This window comes from Trichosurus vulpecula, chromosome 1, assembly GCF_011100635.1.
Source record: "Trichosurus vulpecula isolate mTriVul1 chromosome 1, mTriVul1.pri, whole genome shotgun sequence".
NCBI lineage: Eukaryota > Metazoa > Chordata > Mammalia > Diprotodontia > Phalangeridae > Trichosurus > Trichosurus vulpecula.
In genome coordinates, this window is record NC_050573.1 from 154214077 (window position 1) to 154226670 (window position 12594).

Here is a 12594-nt window from a genome sequence, read left to right on the forward strand (position 1 = left end):
TTGACTGACTTGCAGATTTTTATTCAAGGTCATTGCCTTGGCCAGACTGAGACCAGCTACAGTATCAGTCTCTGATTCATTGCCCAGACAAGCATCTGTCTCCTGTGTTTATGTAAGTGTCTTTCATTTAAAAACAGATTGGCTCCTTACTGATGAAAAGCAAACAGACCCCATCACTGACACACCACTTGTACTTGAGTTAAAAATTTGGAGAGATTCCTTAGACTGGTTCGTTCCGAACACTCTCATTAGAGGAGATGGCATAAGCAGCAACAGACAGGATCACCAAAGTCCGTAATCCCAAATTATGGCAAATCCTAACATTTATTCTAAAAGTATAATTGCATTATTTATTGATCCACAGAAGTTGAGCCAGAGTAGGCTCCAGTGACCATTTAGTTCAACCCACCATTTAAACAAATGGTCATCTAGGCTCTACTTGAAGACCTCTGCCCACGGACCAATCACCTCCCAAAGTAACCCAATTCGTTCCAACTGCTAGGAGGCTTTTTTTTTTTTACATCAAACTTAAATTGGCTTTTTCCCCCCTGCAACTTCCACCTACTCCTCCCGGTTCTGCCTTTTGGAGCCAAATAGAGCAAATCTTATCCTTTCTCCACATAGAAAGCAATTTAAAATTAAGCTTAAAAAAAAAAAAGATTAAAATGACCATACCCTTTGACCAGAGATCTGATGAGGTGATGAGACTAAAAGGAAGGTCCCATATACATGAAAATATTTATATTTTTATAGTAGCAAATAACAGATACCCATCAATTGAGGAAATGGCTAGACAAATTGTGGTACATGAGGTTCATGGAATATTACTGTGCATTAAGTGATGAATCTGAAGAAGTGTGGAAAATTTTATACAAATTGATATAAGGTGAAGAAAGCAAAGAGGAAAACAATGTATAAAACTGAAACAAAAATGTGAATGAAAATATTTTTAAAAATCAAAACTGCGCGCTGTATAATGATGACATCAAGTTTGTCTTTCAAGAAGAGATGGGAAAACATATTTCCTTCCCTTCTCTGCAGAAGTTATCAGTCTCTAATTCATCGCCCAGACGCCATTGAGGTGTTGATAAGTTTTGCATAACTTTTTTCTTTTCAAATTTTTTTTTATAAGGGATTGCTCGCAGGGTAGGGGATGAGGAAGAGCTATTTAGAAATGAAAGCGGTATAAAAACAAAAGATATTGAAATTGTTTTAAAAGACATTCTTATGTTTAAAACGCATCACAAGGCATTTGGAAAGCAGTTACAATGCTTTAATTCACTCCAGACATTTCTAACAACATTTCTCCAAGTCATAAACACTTTAATATATCCCTGTACAGTTATGAAACAAAGTTGTTGCTGTTGTTTTCCTATTGAGTACTGTTATAGTACCAGGATCCCTTTTTAACTCATTAAGGACTTTTTTTTTAATATAAATACTATAATGAACCACTGATTGGATATAAATACAGTAGTTAAGTGCATATGCTGCTAGAAAGTTTAAACAGTAGAAAAATTTAAGAAAGGCTAAATACTTTAACAGCTTACATACATTCCATACTTTACACATGAGACAAGGCAACAGGAAAGATACAAGCCTTTTTATCTACACAAGAATTTTAGTTCTGCATAAAGAATAACACAGAGACAACAAATTAAAAGATCACAGTTGCTTTGGATGGTGTTACACTCTAACTACACCCAATTTATCTCATTTCTAAAGCTGTCAAAAAATCCAAACTGTGGTTTTTGTCTTCTGTGGGAAAATGAACTGAGCTTTCAAATTGAAGACCAATATATGATTGTCTTTAATAATGGAAGTGCCACCATCTTGGTTAGGACAATGGGAAGCCACATTTACATAGCATTGGGCTATACACAAACGTCAGAGATTTGACTAGATATTCAGTGGTTTTATTCAGAACAGTTGATGTAACTCCATTTCTACAGTACAATGCATTAGTGATTCTCTTTTCACAGCACTGAGTACTAAATGTGTGTAACATACCCAGAAATCAAATAGCAAGTTATTCTGGGCTATTAGCCTTTTGGGTGAGTTTCTGGCAAAATGAAATTTAGCAGTCCACAAGTTGCCTGACTGCTGAAAGCCCAGAAAGAATCCTTGCACATCTGGTCCAATTTTTATTCTATCACTAAATATGCCCATCTAATTGCATGTCAGAAAGCTGGGAACAGATTATATCCAAAATCTACCTGCAAATCAAATGTAGTCATGGCTAGTCTTTTCACCGACACTAGACTGGAGAAAATAAATCGACAGTTTACAAGTAAATCCAATAGTGAAATGTCCAATGATACACATTAAATAAGCTCCAATGTGCCACCACAAATGTATTTCTCTGCATTGGGATTGTATTCCTTTCCTTCTATGGTCAGCAGAAATGAAATCACCTGGGGACATAGGTGTAGAAAATGGCCGTGGGTGATGATGCTGTGATCAATATTAATTATCAGGCATACACAATAATTACCTCCATTAGGTTTTTCATCTCTATCTTTCTTTATATTCCTATTTACAAGCCAGAGTACGTATAAAGCACTTAGCAATGTTTAAACTGAGGATGTTTACATTCTGACCTGTGTTTTCAGGGGAGGAGGGGAAAATTCTATATGGCGATATTGAAATGTCCCCATCCCCACACTACCTTTTCTAACTTGCCATATACTTGGCATGTTTGAAATACAAAGTTGGTAACAATTTTTGGAGAACATGCACAATTTTAAAATGGTGGTCTTATGGTAAACAACGGCCTATCCCCACTCTGATAGCATGCCATAGCTGGAGATCATTTCATAAGGAACACTGATGTAAAATAAACTCAGAGAGGCATTAAGCTCTTGAGCATGTCAGTTTTCCCTTTCTTGGTCTTAAAAAAAAAAAAAAAACAAACATCTTTCACAAAAGTCGAAAAGTCTCTTATTCATTTAAGCTTGTCAGCTAAGCCTGTCACATCATACCAGTGAAACGCAATGCTTTTTTCCTTGTTTATTATCAGTAACAAATGAGAGAACCAAAAATTTTGTTTTCTTAAAATTATTGTAAGAATAGAGACGTTTAACTTCCAACAGGAAGCTGATATTGGGGGGAGGGTAGGTGGAACAGAAAGGGAACAAAGTTTGGTTACATTTTCCCCAAAAGCAGCACTTCATTTAAATGTCATAAACCAAATTGGTTGAATGCATTTGAATTGCTTGAGTTTTGCTAACTTACAGCTTAACACATTTAAATGGAGAGAGCTATATGAACATGTAAACATAAACATATGGGGGAAGTGTGCAATTTCGGCAACAGTTTTGCTCATTGGGGGAGCAGGTATTTTTCTTAAAGAAAATCAGGTTGCAAATGAGTAACATTATGCTCCCTTTCTGCAGTAAACATAGATCCAGCGAATTCCTTTTCACTCTGCCTAGTCAAGGTCCTATCCTGAGGTCATGCCTATTTTCAAAGACTGGTAAAATTTAGCCTTTCCTCCCTAGAGGATACTTGTAATGAGAACTTGCTAGGTCTCCAAGTGTGTTTTCCTTAACAACTGGAGGCCATGTCTGGTCAAAGCTAAGGCGACATTTTTTTTTTCAGACTTTTAGAGAAGTCAGCTTACTAGCCCTTTCCTGACATTCTCCCCAATTCTAGAAACACACCTGCATCAGCTAGGATTTTAAATGAGTAAATGCTTGATTTGATGGGCTGACCCACTGGAAGGATTTCTCAAGTCAGGTTTTTTTTTTATCTTCACCCTTCAAACTTGCTATTTTCATTCTGTAATCGCCTTAATTTTTTAGTCACTCACTGTTCCTGGTTTTGATATGCTCCCACCACATGAGAATTAAACTGGACGACAATAATTGTGATGTCATCCCTATACATCCGAGCAAGCTCTTCGGGAAGACTGAGCATTTTGGAGAGGCGGTCGTGATCAACAGCCCCAAACTCATTATTGCCAACAGCATGCCGAATGAGATGGGTGGCTGCATTTTGATCTTCGAATGCAGAGGAGATCTTGGCTCTCCTTTCTGCCAAGAGACCATGCATCTGCCCCAGAGTCACCTTGTAACCTCCGACGGAGATAGGACTTTGTTGATGAACTCCAGTTAGGTACTCGCCTACTATTTTAACCACATCCTGCCTGTGCATGGTCTCCCACAGACCATCGGTCGCCAGCACCAGAAACTTATCCTGTGGCCTTAACCTGTGGTATATTACTTCTGGCTCAGCAGTGAGATATGGAGGGGTATAATAATTGGGGGGGATAAACTTGGTATACTCATTATCATTCAACTGATCTGGGCCTGATTCTATCACCCTCTTCTGAAGTTCAATGCTCCACTTGAACTTGACATCTCCAAATGCCCGGAAAGGCATCAGCAAACCCAGTAACCGGTCCTGCTTCACAACGCTTTTGGCCTCGGCCTTGGGGTGCTCTAATTTCAGTCTTTCCACTTCACTTTCGTTCTGTGCATTGTGGTCATTGGAAAGGGTGACTGCCGACCATGAGCCATCTTCTTCCTGTACCCCCAGCATAGCCCGGCTGTCCCCGGTGTTGGCCACATGCAGGTCAACCCCATCCACGTGGGCCACACAAGCAGTGGCCCCCGAGAAGGCCACTCGAAGCACCAGGTAGTTGAGGAAAGAGTTGGGATCCCCTACTTGAGCTTCTAGAGAGATGTCATTATCAAGCCTCTTGAAAGCATTAATCAAAGCCTCCTTGACATCAGTGGTTTCCCCAGTGTTCAGGTCTATGAGCTCCTGCCAATAAGTCCTCAAGCTGTTGAAATAAAGTTTGGACGCCTCTCTACTGAAATAATCATTGGGGTGCTTGTGCCACTGCAGGATGGGCAGAAGGGCTCGGCCACTCTCCACAGCATTCTCTATCTCTAACAAAGTCTCATGAGGCAACAAAGAGACGGCGATGTAGTAAAAAAGCCTTTCACTGACTGCCTGAGAGCAGGCACACCCTGCATGGCCATCAAACACCCCCAAAAGCATCCCCCTGGTCTGCAAGCAAGTCGCTGCACTCCGGCGGTCCTCGATGGGAGCATTGGCAGGCAGCTGATTGCTGTCAAATCCGAGAACAGAACTTACATTTTTGCCATCAAACTCAGGTACCTTAAAGCTGTACTCGTTGGCTTTCAGGATGCTGTTGACTTGCGGAGGCGTGAGGTAAAATCTCTGAGGGGTGGTAGCATACCTCCTCGTGTGAGTATACTGCCAGAAGTGATCCTTTGGCCGGCAGAAAGTCGAGAATGCCTTCTGAGGGGTGTATCTCAGGCGGCTGAGAGGGAAGGGAGGGGGGGAGCAGCACAGGTGCGAGTGGTGGCAGTAGCATGCAGTGCCACAGATACGGCTGAGCTCACAGTTACGGATCAGGGGGAAAAGCAGCTGAGTCGGTGCCGGCATGGCATCGGAGTACAAGGGCAGGCTGGAACTTCTGACCGGGATTCCTGGATAACAAATGCAAAGGAAAAAACCACATACACATTTGATTAGAGATGATACCTCTGATAAGCATTATTTCCTCAAGGTTTATCCTAAAAGCATAGCTAAGGGCAATTTTCTAAACCTCGTGCTGTTGTTGTTCAGTCCCGTCCCACTCTTATTGACCCCATTTGGAGTTTTCTTGACAAAGATAGTGGTGTGGTTTGCCATTTCCTTCTCATTTTACAGATAAGGAAATGAGGCAAACAGGATTAAGTGACTTGCCCAGGGTCACACAGCTAGTAAGTGTCTGCAGTCAGATTCAAACTCCGGAAGACTAGTGTCCCTGACTCCAGACCCAGCATTCTATGCACTATGGCATCACCTAGCTGACCCTGAAAATCCCTGGTTTTCTTTAAATCTCATGAAAATGTTCTTTCCTGGTTGCCCCCAGCTGCTAGGGCTCTCTCCCTCATCAAATTACCTTCTATTTGCATTCCCTCCTCTCCGCCCCCCCAGTAAGCAACTTGAGGGCAAGGGCTGTTGTTTTTAGCACCCCCAGCACCTAGGAGAGTCTTGCACAAAGCAATTTACTTTGTACACACTCACGGATAAATAGGTAAGACAGACACATACGCACACGAGTGTGTCGGTGTGGTGTAATTCCCATGGGAGAAGGTAAGCAGGGACTGGTTCATTTTGTCTTTAGATGTCTAGCATTTACCACAGTACCTAGTACAGCAAGCACTTAATCAATGTTTGTTTCAATCAAAGCCAATTACCCAGTTATATAAATCTTTCAATAAAATTTTATTTGAGTCTCTCATTTTGGCACAGAAGAGTTCTTAAAGGTTTTGTGCCAGTAGGTCCTGAAGTAGGTTTTACTAAGCTAAAAAGGCTTCAAATCTGGAGCTTGGGGTGCAGACACTAAGAACCTGTCTGGCTAAGTTTAATTTACTTTCATTAATAAAAGGATGGCCACCAGGTGAATTTCTGCAAAATCAAGAAACTCACTTGGCTAATATGAGGATGGGTTTTAATCAATATTAGTGGAAAGTATGCAAATCAGATCACAGATTCTTTCGATACTTAAAAACATCATATTACACAGGAGCTGAAATTCTCCCTCCTAGTGGCCATCTGACTGCTCAATATGGCTTCTGAAATAAGCACAAAAGAAGGTTAGACTGGGGATAGGAAGGAAGAGAAGCTTAGCTCTATTTGGCTACTCATTAGCAGCTCTGTTTAGTGAGCTGGTGAAAGAGAGGGTAAAACTATTTGTTGAAATGAGACTCTGTGGTTATCCACAGGCTTCACTGATGTGTGCTGTCCTCATTCCTCATGATAAAGGATTCTGGAACACATAAACAGCCTGTTAGCAATGTGAAGAACAGTCTCTGTTTTGGAATTTAATTCTCCTGCTGAAAGGGTCCTAGATTTATCAGTTCTAATATTTTATTTTTCCTCCATGGTGGATAGTGAGGTTAAAAAAATGTTCTATTTCTCAGCTTCTTAATAGAAAACCATACCTCACCATGTCAGGGTAGTTGGAGGAGGTGCTCTGAAACTAATACAGTGCACTAATACTTCAGGAGGAAATATATAGAATTATCATCACATATAAAAATCAGGATTTACTATGAGTCAGTATACACAGTCCAAGCAAAATATTAAGCATTTATCTAGAAAATACAACAAATGTAGAGTGCTAACCTGGATAATTCATGCAAGAGGGGGGAAAAATTACATTCTTTTTCCTCGACAGCAGGTATTTCTGCATCAATTATCCAGGTAAACGTTTTACGTAATTGCCTTGCCTCCTCTTCACCTGGTGGGTATAGACACTGACTTAGAAAATAACAAGGGGAGGGGAGGAAGGACGATAAAATACCACCTAATTCATTTCTCTGATATCCCTATGAAAAACTAAACACAACAAAAACGAAAAAAAAGTGAGGTGCACTAAACCCTATGTCCTTTTTTTTGAAGGGTAGATTTAACAAGAAGTGACAAGTAGAAATAAAACTCTAAACAATCAATTCTTGTTCATAACAGAGCAAGCAGTGAAACTGCCTTTTACAAGGGTTAGAGAACACCCTATACTTGATGTCAACGTCTAAGACTGGCTACGTTTCTAAAAAATGAAAATGAAATCAGAACAGACGGTTAGAATTTTAGGAACAAGAAGAGGTGACTCAACAGTGCTCTGGCTGCAGCCTTGAAAAGACAATATTTCAGATGGAACAATCAAAGAACGTCATACTTCAGGCCTAACAACCCAAAGCCCTCCAAAATGTACTTGAAAGTCAACCAAAGGTTAAATCTATATAACTTGAGCCAAGAGATGTGCCCAGATGTAGTTAGACCACATGCTATTGGCCTGTATCCACCATGCATGTTTTTTCAGTTTAGATTTGCAGTGTAGAAATCTTAGTCAACCTGACAGCATTCCATTATAAAATATTTTTCTGATGTTATATTAAAAACAAAATTTTAATTTAAGAATAAAACAAAAATTTTTCTTGATGATCTAAATCTAGGGTTCAAATATCCATGGATCCCCCTTCCCCCAACGAGTCTGGATAGATTTCAGGGAGTCTATGAACTTGGAAGGGGGGGGTGGGAAATCTCATCTTAATTTTCACCAATCTTTGATTTCCTTGGTAACTGTATTTTATTTTATGTATTTAAAAAAATGTTATTCTGAAATGAGGTCCATTAGCTTCATCAGATTCCTAAAAAGGTCTATGACATAAAAAAGGTTAAGGACCCCCTGATCTAAGTAGAGAAGCAGTTTATACCTGTCCAAACTTGTCAGCTCAAGATTTTTTTTTCAAGAAACCAAAAAAAAAAAAAAAAAGACCTTTCAATTAAGAGAAAATCAAGTTCCATTTGGTTTTTGCTAGACAGAAAACAGGATTTGGTTGAAAATATTGTGTTGTCTCCAGGAAACCATCACCCTGATAACTGTCTTACTTTTTAGGCAGTTTTATCCAGTTCATCGAGAAATGGTTAAAATCTCACAACACAGAAAAATTTGCAGGGTAGTCTGATGTACACATTTGAGCAGCAGGTGGCTTTCATACAATATTCAAACAGCAAATCTCTCTAAGGCTCCTTTGCTGAAAACCACAATTCCCTTAAGATTTATCTTTAAAAATTTTTAATTGTAGCACAACCCCTTTTACTCAAGCAATCTATTTTATGAAATTATGCCTCAGTTTCCTCCAATATCCTAACAACTCTTATGTCCTCCTAAAAGAGAAATGATGGGGAAGAGGTGGTAATAAACGAAAACCCACTCCTATGAGCCACAGGGCTGGGTTACCATGTGATCTGCTTCCTTCATCAGGCTGAAGTTTTGAATTGATGTCACAGGCACTAAATGGTCTCTCCAAAACCCTGAATGATAATTCTTTCTGAATCATCCCTCACTAAAACACAAGACCTTCGAGATCAAAACTTTTGCTAACAAGCTTGATGAATTAGAACCAGGTTGGGGCCACTTGATTCTAAGATGCCAAGAGTGAATTTAAAAAAAAAAAAAAGAAAGAACATCCATGGATGTTAATAAATTGATTAAAAGCCAAATTCTCATTTTTCTTATCACAGTCTCACTTAAAAGTTCAAGCCTTATGACCTAGACTAGACCACAGAATCCTAACAGTCACATACACACAGCTCAAGCAACAGTGGCTGATTTTGCCAGAGTAATTTTGAAAAACCTCCTGAAACCAAAAACAGGGCAAAGAATGAATCTATTACTTGTGTGAACACTGCTGCACCTATGCTAGGCACTGAAAATGACTATTTCACAAACAAACCTCTGAATCAAACCAACTGGTAAATGTTACTGTTCCATTGATTCCTGTCACCTCATCTTTCAAAGGCTTTTTTTGTACAAAAAAATACAGCATTAATTACCTTATTGTGAAAAAAAACACAGTATTAATTACCTTAATGCAAAAAAAATACAGTATTACCTTAAAAAATATAAATTAAAGAATTCACCAAAAGGATCTTTTTTTCCTGCATTTTCTCAGTGGGGAGGGGGGGGTGTTTATTCAGAGTTTCACCCATCCCAGGGTGATATTCCAATGAATTAATTAGATCCTCCAAAAAGGGAGAGGCACTGCCCAGCACTCCTTTGATGTTTCCTTTGTCCCTAACCTAAAATCTGCCTAAACCAGAGACATCAATTGCCATCTCCATAAAGCTCAGGATGTCTTTGTCCTCTATTCCTACCTGTCCCCTTAATTGCAAATTGCCCCCCTCCCCAAAGAAAGAAAGACTTAAATAGAAAAAAAAAATAAAAACCACTCTTCCCTGGAGTATCTGAGCTGGTAGTTAACAGAATACCTACCAATTCGCCTGGACCCGGGACACACACACATTCTCCTGTCATCACAACACGGAGCCGACAACATCCACACCCCGCACGGGCAGCGACAGCAGCGACAGCAGCACCGGCCCATTGAAAGCAAGGCAGAGATTAATAACATTAGAGAGAGGTGGAGGAGCGAGGGGAGGAGGGCGGGCTCCAGCCAGTGAATGGGGAAGGAGGGAGGAGGAGGAGACCAAACAAACCCTTAGACCGGGAGAGTGGGAAGGAGAGCGGTAATGAGAGGCAGAATTGCAGCCCCCTCCCCACATTCAGGGTGCACAGGTACAGCGGAGAGAGAATGCAGCAGCAGCAGCATGCACGCAGCAGCACCCCACGAGCCCTCATCCACTGCCGGCGTGGGCGCCCCTAAACCCAGCCACGTCCACGGCGAGTTTAGACTTTGGATGCAGAGCCAGATCCGGACCCCATCTGCAGCAGCCCAAGGGAGGGTGGAGAGGACGGGCACTGGGAAGTCCACGGAGGGACAGGTGTAAGGGGGAGGGGATGAAGCCACACACCGAGCTAGGTCCGGTGAACAGGACACGCAATCTCCCACTGACTCGCATGAGACCGTGGGGCCTAAGAATTTCGGGGCTCTGGCCCCAAATTCCTCCCACATCCCGCACCACATTCAGCGCCTTGGCATCCGATAACTCAGGTGGCGCGGGAGGGTCTGCGTGGGGTGCGTGGCTCTCTGCCTCGTCTCTTCGGGGCTGCGGAGCTGGAAGCACTCGCGCTCGCTCGCTCAGCTCTGACATACGCTTCCTACCCTGCCCACGCACGCCCACGCCCCCGTGGGAGCACACGCACACTCGGGTCCCACCCCCTTAGACGCATTCCGGAGGGAGGGCAGGGCGAATCCTCCCCCTCCAGCACACCTGGCTTCTCAGCCCATCCCCACGGGCGTGACCCACGCGCTCGCTCGGTGTCCCCCCCCCCCTCCCCGCTCCCCTCCCACGCACGCCCGCTCCCCCAGCTCCGGGCAGCCGGGTCCGGCGAGGGCAGCTCGGGGGCGCGGGCTACGCACCGGGCACGTCCGGGGAGTCGGCTCCTCTCCTTGGGGAGCAGCAGTTGGAGGACGACAGGGGCGGCTCCGGCTCCCACAGCGGCTCCGGCGTCGGCTCCCGCGCCTTCTCCTCCCCGCAGCCCGAGGCGCAGGTCCCGGGTACTCGGGCCCCAGCCCCCGCCCTATCCCCAACCCCGGCCCTGCTCTGGCACCTTGCCGGGCGGCCCCGAACCCCTTCTCGCCTTCCTATTGGCTGCGCGGCGGCCGGGTGGGTGGGTACAAGGAAGGCGGGCGTGGAGCCCGGAGCAAGCCGACAGGGAGGGGTCGGGAGCGGACCGGCGAGGAAGGCGGGGGGAGGCCGCCAGAGGGGGAGCTGAGGAGGAAGGGCCGCGTTCTCTACCCGCGGGCTTTGTGACGTCACGGGGGTCATACAATCCCTTCCATTCCGCGCCCGCCTCCTATTGGTGCGACTTCTTGGGCTTCACGTGACCGCCCCCAAACGGGGCGGAGGAGGCGGGGCGGTCACAGTCACGGTCGCGGGCAGCCTTCGAGGGCCGAGGCGGGGGCGCGGCTGGGGCTGTGAGCGAGCCGAGGATTCGCAGGGATGACGCGGCAGCGGAACTGTAGCGCTTGCTGCTCAGCATCATCCCAGTCCAGGGAGGGGACCCCGTTACCCCGCGAGGCGGGGGAGGCGCGCCAAGCTGGGACCGCCTGCGGCTGGTGGGCCTGGGCCCCTGGACAGCCCCTCGGCGGCTCCAGAGCACCCGCTCTAGAAACCGAGGACCCGCCCCGGGCGCGGCCGGCAGGACCTGGAGAGAGACCTTAAACCACCCCCCGGGCCTCAGTTTTCACATCTGTAAAATAGGGGCTTTTAAGACTCCATCAGTCAATCAAGTACATGCCCCTTCTTGCAAGGACCTTACATTCTAATGGGGAGACAAATAGGCAGTTATACCTGGGTACCAGGAGCTGCCACACCCGCAGAGCGCCCTCTCTCTCGTTTAAAGTTTGCAAAGCGCCCAATGTTGTCTCACTTAATTATAGTGTTCGTACATGTACAGAGTATAAAGATAGGCTCGTATATGTATATGTGTGTGTGTATACATACACACACGTACACACACTGTAACCAAATGAGATCAAGTAGAGCCCTTTGCAAACAAGCATTACATAAATGCTATATATTTTTGTGTATATGCATGTACATACATACGCTAAGCCTTTTGGGAAGCCCCGCACATACAAAGTTGGAAAGCAACCTTAAACATCTAGCCTGGTCCTCCTGTCATTGTACCAAGAGGAAATGGAGGCTCAGTGACTTTGGGTAGCTTGACACTTGATCCTGGAGCGTTCTCAGGTATTTCTTTTTATTCAGTTCATCTACACTGAGTGCAGCACTTCAGGAGGCAGGCAGACCTGCACAGTAGCTCTGGTGATTTATGGGTGATGAAATTCCTGACAGGGATGAACTTTAGAGCAGGAATCGCATCTCCTTTCCTGACAGTCTTTAAAAATAAGATAGTGTCTTATTTGTCTAGGATAGTTTGTAGGGGGTGTTTATTTGAACTAGATGATATCTTAAGGTCATCACTTAGCTACTTCAAGTTGTAACTCCTTTAAGTGTTTGTAGTAAGGTTTGAAAGTTCACTTGAATGGAAATCCCATTTTAAGAGAGAATTATCACTGTGAAATCAGTGGGAGAGGTTTCATTACCTGATTGATTACTTGGAAACAGTATCATAAAACTTAATGGCATTTATTTACCTTA

General features: G+C 43.9%; 1 protein-coding gene across 1 annotated transcript; it reads right to left on the reverse strand.

Annotated features, from left to right (window-relative positions):
• Positions 1 to 1251: 1251 nt before the first annotated feature.
• On the reverse strand, positions 1252 to 11256 carry PDP1 (pyruvate dehyrogenase phosphatase catalytic subunit 1). Its single transcript, XM_036740866.1, is given in 5 exon segments — positions 1252 to 5462; positions 10848 to 10871; positions 10874 to 11056; positions 11059 to 11172; positions 11175 to 11256. Coding segments are annotated over 5 exon segments (2058 nt in total). The 3' UTR covers positions 1252 to 3807.
• Between the last annotated feature and the right edge of the window lie 1338 nt (positions 11257 to 12594).